At 34.8% G+C, this 24,294-nt stretch overlaps 2 protein-coding genes across 2 annotated transcripts; both read right to left on the reverse strand.

Annotated features, from left to right (window-relative positions):
* Nucleotides 1-1,195: 1,195 nt before the first annotated feature.
* LOC104908648 (B-box zinc finger protein 32) lies at nucleotides 1,196-2,541 on the reverse strand. The gene has a single exon (XM_010697779.4). It carries the CDS (start codon nucleotides 2,223-2,225, stop codon nucleotides 1,464-1,466), a length of 762 nt encoding a protein of 253 aa, XP_010696081.1. The 5' UTR covers nucleotides 2,226-2,541; the 3' UTR covers nucleotides 1,196-1,463.
* Nucleotides 2,542-23,100: 20,559 nt separating this feature from the next.
* On the reverse strand, nucleotides 23,101-23,873 carry LOC125499335 (probable pectinesterase/pectinesterase inhibitor 61). The gene has a single exon (XM_048647834.2). It carries the CDS (start codon nucleotides 23,864-23,866, stop codon nucleotides 23,279-23,281), a length of 588 nt encoding a protein of 195 aa, XP_048503791.1. The 5' UTR covers nucleotides 23,867-23,873; the 3' UTR covers nucleotides 23,101-23,278.
* Between the last annotated feature and the right edge of the window lie 421 nt (nucleotides 23,874-24,294).

Below are 24,294 nucleotides of genomic sequence, written 5' to 3' on the forward strand. Positions count from 1 at the left end.
TTTGAAATTTATTTAGCATCAATTTATAGTTGTGACTTGTGAGGAATGAGGATACTATGTTACTTACTCAATTACTCGTGTCAACTACATTAACTACCCCCACTTCTTGTTTTGTTATGTAGTGCTGATCTGTGCTTTCTCTAACACACAAATAATATATTTTAAGTAAGTTATTACTGTTACTCTATTATTTAAGCATTTGAATTTATTATTTTCACTTAGTCTATTACATTACTTAAAAGATTAAGTACAACTTTAGATAGTGGTAGAAATTTCACCTCAAATATAATTATAAATAATTCATGCTATTCTTGGACTTATAGATCTATCTTACGTTTTTCCTTATAACAAGAGAATGTGCCTTGTTAAAAGATTAAGTACAACTTTATACTCCATAGTGGTAGAAATTTCATCTCAAATGGTCAAATATAATACTTCTTTTGTTTCGTTTTAAATACAACAAAGGGGTATTATTGGTATAGTTTGTCTTGTAAGAAACCGTCTACTTTTAAATTAAAATTAGATAATAGTATGTTCAATATTAAAAAGAGAATTAGCCCAATAGTAATTAGGTTAATTTCTTTCGATGACTAATTTAATTCATTTAATGACTATGTCTACTTTTATATTAAAATTAGACCGTCTCTTTTAATAATTTTTGTTATTTGTAAGATATAAAATATTCATTTATTGCATTTAAAATGAAACAGATAAAGTAATGATTTTAATAATTCATGCTATTCTTGGACGTATGGATTTTCTTATCATTTTTTTTAAATAACAAGAGATCGGACGTTGGAGCAACTTCAACGGACCATTTGAGGTCCCAGCTTGCAAATATGAGAAAGTTAGGAGTGTTCTTAGCTCTTATCCGTCTCCCCTTTATTAAGAGGTTGGCCTCCAAAGTTAGAGCGGATTTACTAAACCACTAGTTTTGTCTCACCATATGTAAAGAATAAAATAAATGAAAGACATACAAGTACAACATTAACCTAATTCTTCTATAACTTCTTATAAACTTCATCAATTAAATCTACTATTTCTGCGCATATATTTGGACATTCATTATTTTTGATTGAAATCATGTACAGTATTTTGTATAATTTCTCACATTTTAGATATCATCAAGAGAGATCAACAGAGTAAAGAATATTAAACCGTAGTAAAAGCAGTAACTAATATCACAAAATAATGATGATCTCAAAATTATCATGATCTTTTCTAGTTCATAGATACATTTCCAAATAACAAATAAAGCAACAAAATAAGGCATCTAAGTTCTTAAACCTATCAAATTTACCATTCCACAATGTATTTAACTCTTAACTGAAATTTGTAATGTAAACCACATACAAATCCCAATAATCCTAATCATCTTTTTTTTTTTTTTTACTAGGAGTGGAATAATACTAACTTTCACCTTTTTTTTTTTTTTTTTTGTTTGAGAGGGTGTGAAATTACAATTAGCACTCAGCCCAACCTTCCTCGTGATCCTCACGTGATCTTCTGCGTTTAATAACACGCGCTAGTTTTGCTTCGGTTGCCAAGATCAGCTTAGCTGGCACACCCGAGATCTGCTCCACCCTCCTAAGATCTTGACACGTGGACGCAGACTGGGTCCCACCTCCACCACTACCACGGAGACAAAACCTAACCGCCACCCAAAACGACGTCGCTAGGAGAACACGGAAGGGTAAAACCGTAATTCTATCCAAACAACCACTTAACAACTCAACCGCCATGTTAACAACCTGTCCAATATCTCTTTCTTGAACCACCTCCATCCTCTTACACCAATTTACCAAAACACCCTCCACCTTCAAATCAACCACCACCGTACCTTTCTCCCTCCTTTGACCGTCAACTTTCTCTCTCCTCTTCCTCAACGACGTCGTTTCCACCTCCTCAGCCGCTTCTCCGGTGCTCGAAATGCAGGAAGAGCATGAGGAGAGAGAATCGTCTTCGCCGGAATCTTCTATTTCCTCCGGAGGAGAACAATCGCGGCAAAACAACGTCGCCGGAGGAGGAACTCCGGCACCAGAGAATTGATTTCCGTCGATTTTGCGACAATTAGGGCAAATCAAAGAGCGAACATGTCGAGCGACGAGGAAATTAGCACAGTGAACCTTTGAATCGCATGTGTGGCATAGAAAAGCGTTATCAGATGGACAGTAAAGCGACGCTTCACCATTGCAAAGCTCGCAGTTTCGCTTTAATTCCTCCATGGTTGTAGTTGTTTATAATATGATCGAAAAGTAATAGATGTAGAAGAAGGAATATATATTATATGGGGGTAAAGAAGATGAAGATTTGAGCGAAGTGAGAGAGAGTTTTTGATATTGGGGGAAATGAGAATATATGGTGGGTTTTGGAGATTGGAACGATATGAGCGAAGTATTTGATATGGAGAGAGAGAAAGAATATCTTTAAATTAAGGACACGGGGCGAAGAGGAGAGAGAAAATGAGAGGATGAGTGGTGGAATGAATGAGAGGAAAGAAGAAAGAATCAAAGTGTTGGAAGAAAAATAGAGAATGAGACTCAAATATGTGGATTAGAAGCTTTTTATTATATAAATAAAAATAGAGGGTACTTTTTTGTGTGGCTTTGTCGAACAAACAAGGCTTTCTCCTTGTCCACAAAAACCTCGTTACTCTCGAAACACTCAATTCTCTATAGGGGAGAAGTTTTTACTTTTTCTTTTTAATCTAGATGATTTCAAATTCATTGGCTGGTTTATTTGCCACATTTATTTTTATTTTTTTCTGTTTTGTGGACTACACTTGCATTGAATGGTTGTAAATTGCATGTACTTTGTATTGGTGAATTGGTCATTTCAATAGTTCAAACTTCAAATCATTTTTTTTCTCTTTTATTAATATTTGTATAAAAAGCTTTTGTTGAAATTAATAAAAAAAAAAAATAGAGGTGGTAGTAGTATCTATTTTAGTAACACTAGTACATAAAATACACATAAAAACATTACTATATAAGAAGAATTAGGGTATGTTTTCTTCGGCATAAAATAGTTGAACTGAACTGAATTGAATTGAACTGAACTGAAATGAATAGTAATATGTGAAAGTAAAAGTATTGTCCAGATATGAACCGAACCGAACTAAATTGAACTGAATTAAATTGAACTGAACTGAAAATAAGCTAAGGAGAACATGCCCTTATATAGTATATTTAGGAGCATTATAATTGTATTAAGAAAATATAGTTCATGCATAGGTGGTATGTCCTACAAGGAATCCCATTTTATGTGTTACCAATTGGAAGAAATATTTTGTGACTATATAATTATGCAACTTTTGACACATAAAAGCCATAACTTTGAAAGAAATTCAAACCACCAAAAAGTTTGTTAGGTATATATGGTGCAACTTTGTGATGTAAAATGCTTAATGATTAATGGTGTTAGACTTTCATTAGTCATAAGTAGGGATGGCAACGGATTGTATCTGGACCGGGTCCAGATCTGTTTCCAAACACTGGATCTAGATCCGACCCGGATCCAGCGGGTCTGAAAATGTTGCTATTCTACTTTTTGTTAAGAGAAGGATTAGCATTTGCTGATTTTGCTCATTTGCTGAAAATAGCCTTTGGTGTACCATGAGCATGGTACACCCAGGTCTATTATAAAGATTCTCCTAATACAAATATTAAGATAATCGTATAAAATATTATTATATATGTCTAATTGTATCTTTACAAAATATTTACCTTTATAATATAATTACTATACACATAAAGATAACAATGGATCTATCATTATATTATGAGTGTTAATTGTAACCGGTGAAAAAACATGACACTAAAATGATGTACAATGTACATTAGATAAAGATGTAGGTCTTCCATCAAAGAATACTTTGATGAAAAAATAGATCCAAGTGTGTGACTATAATCCATGCAAATTCATAGCCAAAATTTGACCACCCATAACGCCATAACTTTGAAAGAAATTCAAACTACCCAACAGTTTGTTAGGTATGGTGCAAATTTGTGATGGAAAATGCTGGATCGTAAATTTTTTAAACATATAAATAATACCTGATTAGTATTTGTTTTCGGAATTTTAAAATATATTAAGGAACTCAACATCTCAAATGTACAAATATAATAATGTGGATACTTAAAGCATGATTAAAAGTTGGTTGAGATGGTAATTGTGTCATGATATAATATCAAGATGTTATGGGTTCAAATCTTGTTGCAAGCTAATTTTACTTTTGTTAATTGACATGACTTATGTACATGTTGGACAATTCTATAGTAAGATATTGACTCATTGTATAAAATATTTTTCATTGTTGATATAGGATTCGTATATCGTATATGCATATTTTTTTATTACAACGGTATGATTGATATGAAACTGGATAGTAAATTGATAAAAAAAAAAACCACTCCTAATAATCTGATTACGGTTTTGATTCTCCTAAAAGTTGTATCACTCTTGACTATCTAATAATTCAAAAGAATATTTTTCAAAATTTTAAAGACACCTTTATCCCTAAGGGTAATAGTAAAATCATGAGCTTATACCTATTGAAACATTAAAATAGATATTATAAGATAAGATAAGATAAGATTGTAACATATGGCTACTCATCCTATCAATTCTGGCTGATTTTACGATGTTAAATGTGTGAATATTTTTTATTTTATAATATAAAATCTAAATTTTCAAAAAACTTTGTACCTTTAATAGTTAATATATTAATAAAAGGACCCATATAATTTTAACTGAACAAAATCTCTTTGGTAAATGAACCTCCCCTGGTCTACCTATGATCATTCATGGACTAAGTATTTGTATCATTCACTAACATCGAATTTTCGTGCACACAAATTTTTGGTGGACAATGGCTAACTATGGATAGTCTTATCTTCTCCTTTTAGAAATTGTATATATTGACTAATTGAATTTGAGATTAGCGAGAAATTTGTATTACACCAAACTTACAAATAAGAAAAAGAAATTGATAAATGATATAATGTTTTAGCAACCTCCCATTGTAAACTCTTGCAATATATTCTATATATTCAATACGTATACTTTTTGGACAAATTTTGGACCAATGTCATGCTTTAAGTTTTTTCAGTAACTAAATTTCATATTTTTGTGCCATGCTCACTCTCATTTGAATCAAGATATTGGATATTTTGAACTAAATATTCGTTTAAAGGAAACTTCTTTGCTTTAAAGGTGTTAACTTTGAAAGGATAGGAGTTAGCTGACTTAACTCAAGTGGGTAGAGCGCTCCCCCTTAGCCTTTGAGGTCAGGGGTTTGATCATTACCCCCAGCATTATGCTGGGATTTTTCCATAGCATGCTATGCATGCCTTACCAGCCAATGTGTTGGTGTTTCCTACAGGCTACCAGCCTTGTATGGGTTAGCCTTGGGCTGACTTAATTTCTTAATAAAAAAAAGGTGTTAACTTTGAGCAATGTCTTGTAAATGAACTTGTGATTAGGAGTTCGATTGCTCACTGGAGCGTGGGGAGAGGGTTTGGGAGACAATTTCAACTTAGTTATGAGTTAGGTCTATAATATACAACTTAATGGGACTCGTATGTGTTAGGACATTTTGTTTACAGGAATGTTAGAATAGTATTGTATTTAATATGGAAGGGAGGGAGTAACATTTCGTGATAAAAAAAATTAAAACTTTTGATACAAATATCAATATAATCATATGTGAAGTATTATTATATTCGTCTAAATGTTTTTTTTAAAATGTTTTTTTTATAATATAATTAATATAGAATTTTTTTAACCAGAATAATACAAAGTTTTGCCTGTTCTCTCGCATAATACAAACTTTTGATAATTTTTTTAATAATACAAACTTTTGATCAAAATTCCTCCAGTAGGACAATATCGGTTGTTAACTTGTTGCATGAGGTAACAAGCTGAGGTGGTTCAGGACTTCAGGTGGGTGGGGGGTTGGGGGAGGAGGGAGAAAGAAGAAAGATAATTTTGTAATTTTTTTTTACCTATTTTAAAGGTTACAAGTCAACTTGATCTAATGCAAAAATTTTGATGTAAAATTTATATTATTAATAAATAATCAAAAGTTTGTAGTATTGTGAAAGATTGGGCAAAATTTTGTATTATTATAGTTAAAAAATCCATTATTATAATACCTAGATATAATATAGATCAATCATTATATTACAAGTGTTAATCGTAGACGGTAAAGAAACACGTCTAATAATTAAAATGAAGATGATGTAGAATGTACCGTAAAGAAAAAAATGGAGTACTTCAATCAAATAATACTTTGATGAAAAATGGATCCAAGTGTGTGACTATAATGCATGCAAATTGATAGCCAAAATTTGACCACCCATAAAGCCATAACTTTGAAAGAAATTCAAACCACCCAAAAGTTTGTTAGGTATGGTGCAAGTTTGTGATGGGAAATGCTGGATCGTAAGTTTTTTAAATTACTATTCCACATATTATGACTTGAAAACATATATAGTCAACAGTTCACAAATTTTAGCCGTCGAAAATATCTCGAAACTGTTGGTATATTTTAAAATTTGAGGTTAAGAAGTAATGTTGAATCCTTGGTTTAATTTACAAAGGGACCCTCATTATTCATCATGTATCAAACGACCACAACGTGCTAAAGCTAACTTGACTATGTCATGGTCACTCTTCAAACTGAAGACGCGTCAACTTTTTTGGACACAAGCTTTGGAAGCTTCACTATTACTAGTACTCCATCTCCAATATGGTGCATTCTTATTTGGAAAATTTGTTGGTTTGCCTTCTTCTCTATATATGCCTCCTTTTTATGATGGATGGGACGATGGGTCACTTGGGGGGACTCCACTAACTATACATTATATGATTAGACGTGGTCACTGAATTGGGTTGGACACCGCGTGTTAATAGCTGATCGGTTCAATATGGAGTCATCTTGTTTTTTTATCTATATGAGCCACGAAGACAGTACAAAGTACAAGAAGGGGAGGGGGATTCGAACCTATGACCTATCGTTCACAACACCTCAATCTTAACCAATAGGCCAAGACATCCTTGGTTAATATTGAGTCATCTTGTAATATGTAATAATCGTACCTTATACTATACTATGTGTATTGCTTTTTTTTCACTGTACGTTAACCAAATCTAATTGTTATTACTGTAATTCCTAAGTTGTATGTAATTTGTATATCTGCTCACTTTAATCATTTTTCTTATCTTATAGTATTATTCACCATTTTAAAGATAATATTGCACTATTATTTGATGAACAACTTGTGAAATTTTAAATGCCAATTTGTTAACTAGCATGCATGATCTAACAAGGAGAGAAAGAAGTGAACGTTTAAAGTTATTACTAGTATAGTAATTTGTAACCTAGCTAATTGTTCATATAATTCAAGTGATTCTTTTGTTGACAATGGACATATAAATACACATAAAACATACTAGTAATTAGTAAACTAAATGAAAGTAGAGATTCAAAACTCCAACAAGCTATCTATAGCATGCAATGTGAACATGATCTTGCAAAACTTTGAGTATGGCACAACATTGGAATTGAGAGGCAAGAGGAATTGTAGCCTTTATCGTCCATTCTTGATTAATATACGTGGTCATGGAGCCATGCAAACATGGGATTAGGTTATGAAAGTTGCAAGAAGATTACAATTGGAGGGCCATAAAAGCATGCTAGGCTCTTAACATTTAAGCATGAGTGAGTCTAGTGTTATGTGGATCTAACAAATTAAAGGTAGTCAGAGGAGATTTTTTTATCATATTACGGAGAAAGCAAATGCAGGAAGATTTTTTTCTCAATTTCATGCGATGGATGAAAGCGGATAATAAGAAGAATTTACAAGGATAAACAAATTTGTTTTTTACTTATAAATTATGATACAAAGGGAAAATTGATTGATTATTGTAATCAAGAAAGATATCTATTTAAAGAACAACTTGGTTTCATACTAAGAAAAATATTCGTGTTTGATATACCTTCATCACTAATGTAATTACCCTTTGTAAACTATGATAAACCTATGATGGAACCTAATTCTATCGTACATAAAAGTATATCCTAGATTAATCAAATAGATCTAATACTATATAATAATACGTTATATACAAAATATTGCATTTAAAATCACAAATCCAAATCAATCAAATGCAAAATACAATAAAAGATTGTGATTCAGGGTTATTCTTGTAGATTCTTTCTAAAAAGTATATACGCATACAACTATGAACAACCCTTAGAAGTTTAGAGCCGGTCTATACAAGACTCTAGTGGATTTTCAGCAATTCAATCTGGTGATAAGTAATACCATATAAGTAGCCGATATCCCATCTTCTCCTATCTCTCTCCTCTTTTCAAAAAATATCCTCTAGAGGGGCTATTATGGATGTTTTCTTCCATGATAGGCCCCTCATTATCTCTTTTTTGTAGTTTCTAGTTTATTTTCTTACTTTTTTTTGCTGCTTTCAATAAGTTCCATGTGTGATGGCTTTAGTCCCCTTTATGGTTTTTGTAGTCTCTGCCTTCACGGTGGATGTATTAGTTTGGTTTCTTTGTTTGTCACTAGACTTTGGACCCTGGGTCGAATTGAAGGTTGATTTGTTGATAGGATTTTGTGCGGGATTGCAACTGCGGTCAATAATTCGCGTACAATCGGTTGATATGAATTAATTATAATTTTACATCTATCAAAACTACGTTAGATCGTTAAACCCTGTAGTAAAAGGCTGCATCAGAAAGCGATGTGAAGAGAAAATTTAGAAAGATTAATTTTGCTCAACAATCGTGATTTTGCCAGATATTAATTAAGGTTATTTCATTTGATCTGTATGGCTCGCAACATCTCAATCTTAACCACTAGACTAAAATATTTTTGTTAAAATAGACTATGTTAAATGTAGGTGTAGTTTTTATATCTAAGCCTTTGTGTAGGATGGTAGTGGCTGGTGGCACATTGCTTTAATTCGCATTAATAATTGATTTGGTGTTTAGTCCAATGGTAGATCAACTTATTGAGCAAGACAGTGACTAACCCGCAGGATATTTACCCTTAATTTCATCACTTGTGGGGCCCAGCCCAAGTCCAACATAAAATTACACACGTAATGACGTGGCAAGATGACAGCGGACCGTTAAGGTCCATCCAATCACATTCTCACATGAGAAAGCAACCCCCGAATTAACCACACAATAGCTAAAGATTTCCTATTTCTGAATTTTGAGAAGAAAGAATATAATATACAGTAGTAGCTAGGAGTATTTGAAAAAGAATAAATATCAAACATTTTTTCAACCACACCATAATCGACACGTGCTTTTAAAGCCTCTTCTTCTCACCACGGAATCTAACGGTGCTGTTTCATCAATTCATTTACTTTTTCTTTTGACAGGATTGATCGATTAACTTCTTCTTCTTTTTTTTTTCTTTTTTTTTTTTAATAATTAACTTCTTCTTTCTTCTATCCTACTCCTACGACATTAAATTAAAGTAAGTTGTCATATCGAGTTTTTACCCGATGGTCAGAGCTCCTATCTCCTAATTTCATGGTCGGGAGTTCGATTCGCATCAACCCCATATTTGGCGTGTTTGTGTGGATTTGTGTTCCTGAGTATAAATCCCCACTTTTCAGTTTCTGGAAGTTTCCTTATGGGTTGGGATCCCCTTCTTACCCCCTAACTCATGAGGGCTGAGTCTATTTGAGCCAGTAAATTACCGAATAAAAAAAAAAGAGTTTTTACCCTTTAAAAAAAGTTTTTGGGAGCATATATTAACATATTAAGAGATACTTCATCCGGTCTCTATTAGTTTACACGTATTTTTTTTGGAATGTCCATTAATACTTTACGCATTTCTTTTGTTTCCACTTTTAGAATAGGTTCACTAACTTTAAATCGCACGTACATTCAACTTTAATATGAAATAATAGTTTTTTTTTCTCTTTCTATGTCCCACAACATTTTTCTCCTGAAATTTTGTGCAAAAGAAACGGGTAAACTAATAAAGACCGGAGGAAGTATTAGAATGTGACCCGTAAAAGTATTAGGCTATAAGTAACTTATTAGTGTTAAGTTGTACTTCTCCAGCTCCAAAATTATTGCAACACTTTCTTTTGCTAAAAAAAAAATAAAGGAGGAAGTTGCAAGTGAGGTATTGTTAATATTTATGTTAAATTAATAAAAGCGAAAAATTGTTTAATATTAGTGATCTCGTGCGTAGATATATCGTGTTATATTGACTAAAGAACGATCAACAAGGATAAGTGTTGCAATAATTTTGGAGCGGATGAAATAGCATATTTGAAGATAACAATAACATATACTTATGTTATTAGAGCTAGTTATCCCACATCTAAAAATACGAATGATCCGGCCCGGCTTATTATCACCTCTACCTGAATCCTCATATAATGAGCAACTAAATAAAGAATAGAGGAAGTTTTTCTTTTTTTTTTTTTTTTTTTTTGATTAGGAAATTAAGTCATCCCAAGAGCTAATCCCTACCAAGGCTACTAGCCTTGTAGGAACTACCAACACATTGGCTGGTAAAGCATGCAAAAGCATGCTAAGGAAATAACCCAACATAATGCTGGGAATAAGGATCGAATCCCTAACCTCAAGGATCAGAGGGGAGTGCTCTACCACATGAACTAGCTCCTCATCCTTTTAAAAAAAATAAATAGAGGAAGTATGTATTCTATCTTTTTTAGTTGCTACATTTTGTCATTTCGGAGTGTCTTAATTTACTTGGTATATTTCTAAATGTTTACTATGTGGTACCCATATATATTATTTACCTTTATACTATTATATTTGTATTCATTACACAAAAGACAATTATTTCATACTTTATTGCTCTATTTTTTATTGATCCTCATATATTATCTTGGCAATTATACAAAAGTAAATATAAAGACTAATAAAAGAAGGAGAGAGTAATTGATAAACTCATAAATCACTTTTGTTTGAAAATAAGTTGGGATAAATTTTATTGTATATGAGGATATTTCTTCATATATGACAGGATAGGAATTAGGATGATAGAAAAGCAAATATGAGAGGGTCCTGGACCGGGTGAGTATAAACGGCCATTGAAGAATGATTCCAAATGGGGCCCATAAAGTAGCTTTTTAATTTATTTCTTTAGCATCCTTTGATTTGGTCCACTAATATGAGTAAGCAAATGGGAGCCACAAAATCATTTCCATGTATGTGTTTGGTGATCATAATATCCAGCAGATTTTTCATTTTATATAGAGTAGTATTCCTGATTTTTAGCCCACAGATTCATTTTTATTGTTTTATGGTAAAGTTTTGATACACACAACACTGCACAATATGTGTCGATGAATATGTTAGGTGGTTGGTTATGCTTCATGACTTTTTTCTCCCCTCTTTTCCTCTTGTATTGTACATACTTGCTCTATTTAGAAATAATTGTATCATTTTTATGTACTATTCACATCTTATACTTAAATTATCTTTGGTGATTTATATTTTAGGAAAAACATAGTTATATGGGTCTTGTTAGATTTGTCTCGATGTAAATTTTTTTAAAATAAACTTCTTATAATATTTACTTATTGATAATTAAATATATTAAGGGCACCTGCAGCAGCCCAAAATAGATCCCAGCTTGCAAATATTGAAGAGTTAGAGCTAGTAGCTTGGTTGATGGAGTGCAAAGAAAGTTGTTGCGTTGCTTGGGGAAACCAAGTATCTCCACAAAGCTATTTGTTTTGTTCTACTCTTTATGGGCCCTATTTCCACTTTTCACTTTCACTTTTCATTCACTCTCTATGTATAGATGCAATTGTTTGATATGATGATGACATGTGGGATATACAAAAACTACAAGTGAATGTAGTTTTTCATTAGAAGAGGTTGTAGCTTGAAAATGTTGTAGTTTGGAAATCTGATGTGGCACATAAAGTTACAAATGGTTGTAGTTTGCCATTGTAATTGCTCTAATGGTTGAAATCATACGTCGGCATGCATGAAAGTTAGAAATGGTGTAACTTTTTCTAAACGGAGGAAGTATAAGAGTACGTACATGGCTAAGAAAAGACTAGTATGATTTATGAATATGATCATTATTCATCTTTGCTACGTTTACTTGGTGTTTCTATGGTTGGGGTGAACCAATCTTATAAGATATCTTATATTATGAGGAACATGTTCACATCCATTTGTTATTATTGTTATTGGTGTGATGCAACAACAGAATGAATGCTAGCCATATATATATGAGTGTATCATAATTAAGGATCAAATACTTAAATAGTAGTATGAATTATTATATGCTCTTTTTCTTTTGTGTTTTTATTATATGATGATAATGCTACTAAATCAATTATTCATGATCAATTCATTTACTGTACGTCTATGTAAACCTTTTATGGCACGAAAAAAATTATCTACCTAATGGATAATATATATACCCATTGCATATAGACATTAATGTTTAATGGATTCTAGATAATAAATAAAATATAATATTTTAAGTATCTATATAATTATAATTTGGCATGTTCCGGGACGCTAAATAAGAAATATAGTTCTACTTAATTATTCATATTTATGTAAAATAATAATAAGCTTCCTATTAAGTCATCAACATAAAAATAAGGAAGCTCCCTTGAAAGACAGGAACCCCCTCTCTAACCCCCGTTAGAGAACCCTACCATCTGGTCTATCTCCGCCGCGGCGGCCGTACTCCTCCGCCTATGGCTGAGGAGATCGCCGAGTCTGTTTCACGTTTGAATATTGATGAAGAGGAGGACGAAGTTATTAACCTGATTACATTGAACCCTAATCCCGAAAACGTTGTCTCGCTGCTTTTGGTGGGCCGCCTGTTAACCGAACGAAACTTTAATGTTGAAGCGTTCAAAAGGACCATCACCACCGTCTGGGCGCCGGTTCATGGACTGGTTATCAGGGTTTTGAAACCGAACCTTTTTGCTTTTCAGTTCTTTCATTGGAGGGACATGTCGAAGGTCCTTGAAGGAAGACCTTGGTGCTTTGACAACATGTTAGTTGTCCTTAAAGAGGCCGAAGGAGATGAGCAACCGGACCAGGTATCTTTATTTTCTTCTCCTTTCTGGATCCGACTCAAAAACCTCCCCTTTAACATGAGATCTAATGATGTAGTTAAGGCCTTGATTGGTAATATGGGAGACATACTTGATATTGAAGAGGATGTATTAGGTTTTGGCCGTTACCGACGTGTGAAAGTCATGTTAGACATAACAAAACCTCTGCGAAGATATAGGAAACTGAGAGATAAGAACGGAAAAGATTTACAGATTGACTTCGCCTATGAACGGCTCCCTTTCTTTTGTTTAGCTTGTGGAGTTATGGGGCACTCTGAGAAAGACTGTCAAGCTGTTACTGAAGAAGAAAGGTGTGAGAAGCTTGGGTGGAATTTGGGACTCAAAGCCACCCCAAGAAAAGGTAGAACAAAGGAAATTGAAGAAGAGACCAAGTTCAAAAACTGTAAGAAGGTGTTGTTTGAGGATGCAGTTGCTTCGAAGAGAGAGATTCCACCTATCAAACCCTTAGCATTAAAAAATAAAGTCGATTCTCCCATACAGGTGTGTGTGAGTAAGGATCCCAAGATAGCATTAAATGCTTTGGTTGAGGTGTCAGAAGTTCAACCACCCCTTGTCATAATGGAGCAGGAGGATTTGACTTTAAACAAAAGTGGGGACCCCCCCCATAATGCTGCTGTTTACCCACATTTTAGTGGGGACCTCTCCCTTAATGTTGCTGTACCTACAGGGAACAAGACCAACGAGAACTTTGTTTTTTCGGCTACCAAGGTTAGTACAAATGTCAAAGCTGTGGCATGGAAGAGACTGGCCCGTGGGCCTATGGAGGAAAAAGGAGTGCAGAGAATGGACCTGGATAATTCTGAGGTTATCCATAAACGAAGTGCGGATGGCAGTTTGGTATTTGATGCTGGTGAAGTCAATGAGGGGTATGAGGATGGTGAAGGTACTTTAAAGCGTCAGAAGCTAAGTATTTCTCCTGATTTTGTCTCCTTTGTGTCGGCGGAGGTTGGTGATGACCAACCCCGCCCGTCATTATGAATATCTTATGCTGGAACTGCCGGGGGATGGGCAACCCTCGGTCAGTTCGTCAACTCCGAAGGTGGAGTAATTTTTACGCCCCTGCTGTAGTATTTTTGTCGGAAACCATGATCAATAAAATTGAAGTAGAAGCTTTAAAAAATCGTTTGGGCTTTCAGAATGCTTTTGGTGTCGCTAGCAGAGGTAGATCTGGGGGTTTGTGTTTATACTGGAAGGAGGAGGTGCACTTTTCTCTGGTTTCTTTTTCTCAACACCATATTTGTGGAGATATTGATGATGGTGATAAAAAATGGAGATTTGTGGGGATTTACGGGTGGGCGAAAGAGGAGGAGAAGTATCACACCTGGGCTCTCATGCGACATTTATGTAGTGAGTCCACTAGACCTATTCTTTTCGGTGGGGACTTCAATGAGATATTAAGCTATGATGAGAAGGAGGGAGGAGCAAATCGAGTTAGGCGTGAAATGGTCCATTTTCGAGAAGCTATGGATGATCTCTCTCTTCGAGATTTGGGTTACAAAGGAGTATGGTATACTTGGGAACGTGGGAACTCTATGGTTTCTTGTATCCGGGAAAGACTTGATCGGTTTGTAAGTTCTCTCTCTTGGTCGGATCTCTATCCCAACACCATGGCTGAGCATTCTTTTCGTTACAAATCTGACCACTCGGCCATCATCATCCGGCCAAACCAAGTGGTTAGGCCTGCTAGTAAACAGAAGCGCTTCTTTTTTGAGACGAGCTGGCTACTGGACGAGACTTGTGAAGAAACTGTCCGGTCCGCATGGGACCAATCTGCTGGGGACTTTCTCATGGGCCGTATTGAAGCAATGGCCCAAAGTTTGAAGGGCTGGAGTAGTGTGAAGTTTGGTAATATTGGGAAACAAATTGAGAATGTTGAAAAGAAGCTTGGCCTCGCACAGAAGCAGCCCATTTCGGATACCACTTTAAGCTCGTGTATTGACCTCGAGAAGCAGTTGGATGACCTTCACGCTAAACACGAGGCCCATTGGTTTCTTCGGTCCCGAGTTGCTGAAATTAAAGATGGTGATAGAAACACAAAGTATTTTCACCATAAGGCTTCACAGAGAAGGAAAAGAAACTTTGTAGCAGGATTGTTTGATAACCAGGGGCTTTGGTGTGATGATGTTCAAGATATTGAAAACATTTTCACTGACTACTTTGACTCGCTCTTTTCCTCTTCTACTCCCTCTGAGTCTCATTTTGATGCTGTTTTGAGTTTTATTGATCCTATTGTTAGCAACGAATGTAATCAAAGTCTCCTTCAGCCTGTCACTAAAGAAGAAATTTTTGCTGCTCTACAACAAATGCATCCTTGCAAAGCCCCTGGGCCAGACGGTATGCATGCTATTTTTTATCAGCGTTTCTGGCACATCATTGGTGATGATATTACTAGTTTTGTTAGTAGCATTTTACATGGTTCTCTGTCTCCTAGCTGTGTGAATCATACTAACATTGCTTTAATTCCGAAAGTAAAAACCCCCTCAAAAGCTGCTGAGTTTCGTCCCATTGCTCTCTGTAATGTGCTTTACAAACTGGTATCCAAAGTAATTGTGATTCGTTTAAAAGATTTTCTCCCGAGTCTTGTTTCTGAAAATCAGAGTGCTTTCGTTCCAGGGCGTCTGATTACTGATAATGCCCTCATTGCTATGGAGTTGTTTCATTCTATGAAATACAGGAACAAGAGCCGTAGGGGAACTGTTGCTATGAAACTGGATATGAGTAAAGCTTATGACCGGGTCGAATGGGGTTTTCTGAGAAAGCTATTGCTTACTATGGGTTTTGATGGGCGCTGGGTAAATTTGATCATGAACTGTGTCTCGTCAGTTACATATTCCTTTGTTCTAAATGGGGGAGTATGTGGCTCTGTTCTCCCGTCTCGAGGTCTTCGGCAGGGTGATCCCCTATCTCCATATCTTTTTATTCTTGTTGCTGATGCTTTCTCTAAAATGATTCAAGGGAAAGTTAGGGATAAACAGATTCATGGAGCTAAGGCCAGCCGCAGCGGTCCAGAAATTTCTCACCTTTTCTTTGCAGATGACAGTTTACTCTTCACTAGAGCTTCTCGACAGGAATGCACCGTTATAGTTGATATTCTCAACCACTATGAGCTTGCATCCGGGCAGAAAATTAATTATGAAAAGTCGGAGGTCTCTTTCAGTAGAGGAGTCAGCATCACACAAAGGGAGAGTTGAAAAATTTGTTGAACATGAGGCAGGTGGACAAGCATGTAAAATACCTTGGTATCCCCCTATCTTGGTAGATCAAAGAAAGCTATTTTTGATTCACTTTTAGATAGAATTTGGAAGAAACTCCAAGGTTGGAAAGAGAAATTGCTATCTAGAGCGGGTAAAGAGGTCTTATTGAAGTCGGTGATCCAGGCAATTCCCACTTACCTTATGGGTGTTTACAAATTCCCCTCTTCCATTATTCAAAAGATCCACTCAGCGATGGCTCGTTTTTGGTGGGGTGCGTCTGATTCGAAGCGGAAAATCCATTGGAAAAATTGGGAATCTATGTGCACTTTGAAATGTTTGGGTGGTATGGGGTTCAAGGACCTCAAAGTTTTCAATGATGCTCTCTTGGGTCGGCAAGCTTGGAGGTTAGTTCATGACCCTCACTCTCTTTTCGCTAGAGTTATTAAAGCTAAATACTATTCTAGCTGTGATTTTTTAGAGGCTCCACTTGGGTGTTCTAGAAGTTATTCATGGAGTAGTATATGGAGTTCGAAGGCTCTCATTAAGGAAGGTGTGGTTTGGAGGGTGGGAAATGGTACCCAAATAAACATTTGGGATGATCCTTGGGTGGTTGATGAAAATGGGAGATTCATTACTAGTGAGAAAAATGAAGAGTTTACTACTGTTAGTGAACTTATTGATTTTGAGAGGATGGAATGGAGGATTGAGTCTATTGAAGCGTTGTTCAATGAAAGAGATGTACGGTGTATTCTTGGTATTCCTCTTAGTTCTTCTCCCATGAGGGATGAATTGACTTGGGCTTTCACAAAGGATGCCGGTTATTCTGTAAAAACCGCTTACATGCTTGGGATGCGGGGGAATTTGGACAACTTCCATCAAGCTTGGGTTAGTCTTTGGAGTATGGATGTTAGTCCAAAGGCTCGCCACTTTCTATGGCGCCTTTGTTCTAACACTCTCCCTGTGCGTAGTCTACTGAAATTCCGTCACATGACGGAGGATGATGCTTGCCCACGGGGCTGTGGCGAGATTGAAACGCAAGACCATGCAATCTTTGGCTGCCCTTTGATACGTGACCTGTGGATTAACAGTGGCTGTGAGGCTCTCTGCCCGCTGGATTCTTCCATTTCTATGACTGAGCTCATTGTGGGTTGGTCCAGCCTTGATGCAAAAGTCGTCGCGAAAGGAGTTTTTCTGGCTTGGATTATTTGGGGAGACCGTAACTCTCTTGTCTTCAGCAGCAAAGTTTCCCCGCACGATATCCTGCTGAACCGGGTCCATAGAACTGCCGAGGACTTCGGTAAATATGCAGCGAAAATCTATAATCCCACTCCTCATCAGCCGGTTGTGAGCCCGAGAACCTGGACTGCGCCACCTAGGGATGTTGTCAAGCTAAATGTGGATGCCTCGCTCTCAGTGGAGGGTTGGATTGGACTTAGCACCATAGCCCGGACTTCTGACGGCAGTGTTGTATTTGCAGCCACCCGACGAGTTCGTGCGTACTGGTCTGCTGAAATTGCCGAGGCAAAAGCCATTGAAATGGCCGTGCGGTTGGGTAAGAGATTTGGTCTCCAAGAAGTTGTGGTGGAATCGGATTGTCAAACTCTCATTCACCGTCTCTCTAAGCATGCTATCTTTCTTGCAGAACTCGACATTATTCTGCATAATATTTTTTCACTTTGTACTTGTTTTAAGTCCATAGTTTGGTCTCATGTGAAACGTGAAGGGAATTATGTAGCACACCATTTAGCTAGAATTATTCCTTTTGGCGCCGAACAAGTTTGGGAGAACCACTATCCTCATGAAGTGGCTCCTTATGTATTGATGGACAATTTGTCTCTATAATTTATGATAGCTTGCTTTTCCCCTCAAAAAAAAAAAAATGTAAAATAATAATAATGTATCATTCCAATGCAATGCATTTCAATGCTTTGCATTGGAATTAAATGTTTTTCCCTTTTCTTTTGAAAAACATTAAATGTTTTGTATTGGAATTATATATTATTCTATTATTTTGTATAAATATGAGTAATTAACTACAACAATATATTTTTTATCTAGCGCCCCGGGACGTCCGTTACTAAGTGAGGGAGACCAAATCCAGACAAATACTATATAAAGAAGTATTTTACTCTCTCACAAATGTCGAAGAGCATTAAAGTTTACGATTAGGTCTTAGAAAACAATTTTATCATTTTCTATATAAGGGAAGGGGGAGCTATGGTGTCCTCTTTTGAACTGACTATTTTGCCCCCCTTCCCTTACTAAATTACAAAAGGAATCTCAAAATTAAAATCTGGACTCAAACAAACTACCGAAAATTAATTTACAACACTCACTCACAAATCACTTAAAAGAAGAAACTTTACAAATCACTCATACAATTAAGAAAATCGATCATGTTATAAAAATCACACAAATCACTCAAATAATTAGGAAACTTTATTAAAACTTAAAATTAACATACAAAGTAAAACTAATAACCTAGAACGTCAATACATACAAAAACATTTACTACAAAAATTTACTTACTAATCACTGTTCTCAAGAACCATTCACAATTACATACTCACAAAAGTTACATATAAACACAAATTTGAGAAAAGCATAAGATTTTGACGGCGATATCACACATTCATCCATTGGCAATATGCGAACTTCGAAAAAGGTACATAATTCTTTTAACCTTCAAAAATATTTCACATTAGTTGAAATAAACAATAGCAAATTAGACTGTTATGTAGTTAAAAAAATGGAGATGACAACAATAAGTTCAAAAGGGCTTTTATACAATCAGACTCAAATTTAATTCATTTTCATATAAAACAAATTTAATTTTTTCTAAAAAAATGCCAATATTTAAATTTTTGCCCATAACTTTTGCAAAAAGTCCATGTTCAGAAATAAATTTTAAAAAACAAAACAATATCAAACTTTTTGCGAATAATTTTTGCAAAAATCCATTTTCTTAAAAAAAAAAAAAATTGCGAAAAGTAACGATTTTTGTTTTTCTAAAAAAATGCAATATCAAATTTATGAAAAAATCAAAACTTCATTTCAAATATAATTGAAGCTCAAAGTGTTAAAATTTAGAAAAGGACAAAAATTGAAATGATGAAAATTTCTAAAAATCAATGTGCAAACATAATTTAGAAGTTAGACAAGGAAAAAGAATTATTTACTTTTTCATAGTGTTTCCTATATATAATGAAACTTTTACATATATTTGGACCCATCTCTTTCTATTATATAATAGCGATTAATTATCAAGGTAAAAAGGTTTATGTGAAATATCATTCAAGAATTAATGTACAACATATCTCTATTATATAAGGGAAGGGGGGGCTATGGTGTCCCCGAATGAAGATACTATTTTACCCCTTTTCCTTTCTAAATTACAAACCAAAGGGAGATTCAAATAAAAATACCGGAAATAAAATTATAACAACCACTCACAAGTCAACTTAAATCATAGAATTGCATATATAATTTACATTATACAAAACACTCAAACGATGAAACTTTACAAAAACCAAAAAATTAACTTACAAACTACAACCAATACACTAGAACATCCATACATACTCACAAAAATTTGACTTGAAATCCAAGTGTCCACTTTCTTCACAATATATGAAGTAGTGTACAAATTATAATATTAGAAATCATAGATAAATTCAATAAAATCTCTATTTTGTTCATAGAATTTTGACCTTGAAAAGAAAAAAAAAGAGGTTGGTGAGAGACTTAAGTGACAGAGACTAAAGCAATTAAGTTTTTCAACTAAAAATAATTATAGTTTTTATGTCTAATGTTCAAATTTTGGGTTTTATATAAGTCGGAAAAATCGAGTTTCCGTCTTGAAAAGAATTCAAGCACGCATCGCGTGCAAAAAATGCTAGAATTTTTTTGCACGCGATGCGGAATTGCCAAGAAAATGGGTCTGTACCCATCGTTATATTTAGTTTTGTATAATTGCCAAGAAAATATATGAGGATTATTGAGAAATAGAGCAATAAAGTATAAAATAGTTGTCTTTTTGTGTAATGAATACAAATATAATAGTATAAAGGTAAATAATATATGGGTACCACATTGTAAACATTTAGCAAATGTAGCAACTAAATTAAGACACTCCAACATGACAAAATGTAGCAACTAAAAAAGATGGAATACATACTTCCTCCATTTTTTATTTATTTGCATAGTTTTTCATTATACAAGGACTAAGGTAGAGGTGATTATAAGCCGGGCCGGATTTTGGCCCAACCTTGGCCAAAAAATTAGCTCGTTTTGGGCCAAAATCCACTAATTCGACCCAGGCCAAAAACTAACCTAGTTTTTCGTATTTAAGTCGTCACTTCAGACTGGGGCCACCGGCTGGCCGAAAAAATCGTTCCCAGAAACTCGCCTATTTTTGAGACGGACCCATGCATGTTGATCACCTCTAGACTCTGGTGAGTCAAAAAAGATAAAGATATGAACCCCATGTACTAGAGAGAAATATATTGCTAAAATAGAAACAATGCAAGTAATAAAAAAATATCAAAAATGAGAAACGAGGTGAGTAATTAAGAGGAAGTATCATTCAAATATGAATTGGTTAGGAGAGTAATTCATTCAAATTGGAGGTAGATCATTCGTTAGGTGTGGGATAACTAGCTCTAATAACACAAGTATATGTTATTGTTATCTTCAAGTATGCTATTTCATCCACTCCAAAATTATTGCAACACTTATCCTTATTTATCGTTCTTTAGTCAATGTAACACGATATATCTACACATGAGATCACTAATATTAAACAATTTTTTGCTTTTATTAATTTAACATAAATATTAACAGTACCTCACTTGCAACTTCCTCCTTTATTTTTTTATCAAAAGAAAGTGTTGCAATAATTTTGGAGCCGAAGAAGTACAACTTAGAGTTCACTCATGGTGCACCCGAGTGTACCATGAGCATGGTACACCCAGGGGTATTTTTGTAATAAATTAGAAATTCAAGTGCTTATTTGACACCAAATTTGCTCATATGGGCATTTTGCTTATTTGCTCATTTTGTAATAAAAGTGTTTGCTCATTTTCTTAAATGAGTAGAAATATTTGCTCATTTGTTCATTTAGTCATTTGCTCATTTTGCTCATTTGGAGAAAATAGTCTTGTGTGTACCATGAGCATGGTATACCCAAGTGTATTATAAATATTCTCGTGGAATTCACATTCTAATCGCGTTACCCAGGTAATTTACATTTAATGTTTGAATATTCTAACCTTAAGATTACAAACTAAATCCTAATTAGAACAGTGGGTTAGAACAATGTAGGATTTAATTTAAGATGGTGTCCTCTTTAAGCAATTCTGCATCTTTACCATAGCTTATCAAATTGAGTACAAATTGTTTTCTTTTATAAAAATATAAAAATGATAAAAAGTATAAATTGAGTAGAAAACATTAAATGTTAATTATATTTTGCACGACCCATCAAATGTAAATTTTTAGAATAATTTATCAAATATTTACCATAGCTTATCATATGGTTAACCTCTTTTCTAAATTGTAAAGAAATCCTAAAATGAGCGGGCTACCATCTTGGATACAAATTACAAAATAAGCCAAAGAATTAGAGCAATGTTGCGCAAACACCTTATTCTTGTCACCCATTACGCCTATTGCAATGCCCTTCTTAAGGCCTTTCTCGCAAGTATTATTTGCATTGTTCATGGCAGTTGTCATTCAAGTCTTAACATCTTTATAAGCATTAGAGAAGAAGGCAACCAACGAGTCCTCGAGTTGGGCCATTGCATCAGTGTACTGATCGTTGCAATCCGTCAAGGCCTGCTCGATGCCAGGACCCATCGACTCTTGGTCCTCGAGCTTGTCACCAACCCAAGCAGCAATTCGGATCCTAGAGCCTTAGTTGTGTTAAGAGAGATGAATGCCAGGGTCTTTAAATCCGCGGTGGCACTTCCTGGTTGTGCGGTGATGGTCTGAATGCATGATTGTTTGAATTGTGCCGTAGCACATGCCTTTTCTATTAGGGGATTCGGTCCTTTGCCAGGGTTTTTTTTGCTGAGTATAGGAAGGCCTCGAACGTTGAGGGCATCGGCTGCATATGGTTGTAGGATGAGGCTTAGAGTAAGAGGCAATAACATCAACAACACGCCCCATTTTTGTTTGAATGTTCAGATTTTCTTTAAATATTTTAAATGGATTGTGTATGTTTTAATATAAGCCTAGTGCAGTTTTGGCAGATTGTTTTTACGCTGGTATTTTTGTTTAGCAGAGAAATTTTGTTTTTTCTGGTAAAGTAAAGTCCAAAGGAATGGTTAGGAGAAATATTAACATCATCGGTAAGGGATTTTGCTATAATAAGAATGGGTCTATACTATATGGTGCTTGAATTCAATCACATTTTTAAGTTTATGTTTTTGATAGTGAAGAATGATTCCAAATGGGGGCCCTTTACGCCAATTATAAGCATTCCATCTAGGATCCTGCAATTTACAGGATCTAATTGCTTAAATTTATCGCGTGCATATGCAACTAGTATATATATATATAGGAAAAGGATCACGTGAAAATCCTTTTTATGCTCAAAACTGAAAAATGCAACATAAAATGAGCAAAAATTTGTAAAATGAACAAAAGTTTCTAAAAATGAGCGAAAACATAAAATGAATAAAAGTTTCTAAAATAAGCAAAAACTTTGTAAAATGAGCAAAAGTTTCTAAAATGAGCGAAAGTTTCTTAAAATGAGAAAAATAGATGGTTAAAATATATGTCAATAAAACATGAAAATCAACAATTTCCGTTTAATTTGACAACGAGGTTACAACGAATGAATTGAGTTTAACCAGATTACAAAAATAAGAAACTTATAAAACTAAAGCTGGCGAAATTACAAGGGAAAAGAAAAGGCAAACATCACCCACGTATAAAGAAAATCCATGTTTTTAATGTTTTTGGGCCAAGACATTGACAATAGCCAAAGAATTAGAACAATGTTGCGCAAACACCTTATTCTTGTCACCCATTACGCCTATTGCATTGCCCTTCTTAAGGCCTTTCTCGCAAGTATTTGCATTGTTCATGGCAGTTGTCATCCAAGTCTTAACATCTTTATAAGCATTAGAGAAGAAGGCAACCAACGAGTCCTCGAGTTGGGCCATTGCATCAGTGTACTGATCGTTGCAATCCGTCAAGGCCTGCTCGATGCCAGGACCCATCGACTCTTGGTCCTCGAGCTTGTCACCAACCCAAGCAGCAATTCTGGATCCTAGAGCCTTAGTTGTGTTAAGAGAGATGAATGCCAGGGTCTTTAAATCTGCGGTGGCACTTCCTGGTTGTGCGGTGATGGTCTGAATGCATGATTGTTTGAATTGTGCCGTAGCACATGCCTTTTGTATTAGGGGATTCGGTCCTTTGCCAGGGTTTTTTTTGCTGAGTATAGGAAGGCCTCGAACGTTGAGGGCATCGGCTGCATATGGTTGTAGGATGAGGCTTAGAGTAAGAGGCAATAACATCAACAACACACGCCCCATTTTTATTTTTGAATGTTCAGATTTTCTTTGAATATTTTAAATGGATTGTGTATGTTTTAATATAAGCCTAGTGCAGTTTTGGCAGGTTGTTTTTACGCTGGTATTTTTGTTTAGCAGAGAAATTTTGTTGTTTCTGGTAAAAGTAAAGTCCAAAGGAATGGTTAGGAGAAATATTAGCATCATCGGTAAGGGATTTTGCTATAATAAGAATGGGTCTATACTATAGGGTGCTTGAATTCAATCACATTTTTAAGTTTATGTTTTTGACAATGAAGAATGATTCTAAATGGGGGCCCTTTACGTCAATTATAAGCATTCCATCTAGGATCCTGCAATTTACAATGAAGTAGGAAAAACAAATAAAAAATAAAATCAATGTTGGAAAACTAATTCAATTGTCAAAATCCGATCAAATATAACTTCTTACA

This window comes from Beta vulgaris, chromosome 7 (genome assembly GCF_026745355.1).
Source record: "Beta vulgaris subsp. vulgaris cultivar EL10 chromosome 7, EL10.2, whole genome shotgun sequence".
NCBI classification, from domain to species: Eukaryota; Viridiplantae; Streptophyta; class Magnoliopsida; order Caryophyllales; family Amaranthaceae; genus Beta; species Beta vulgaris.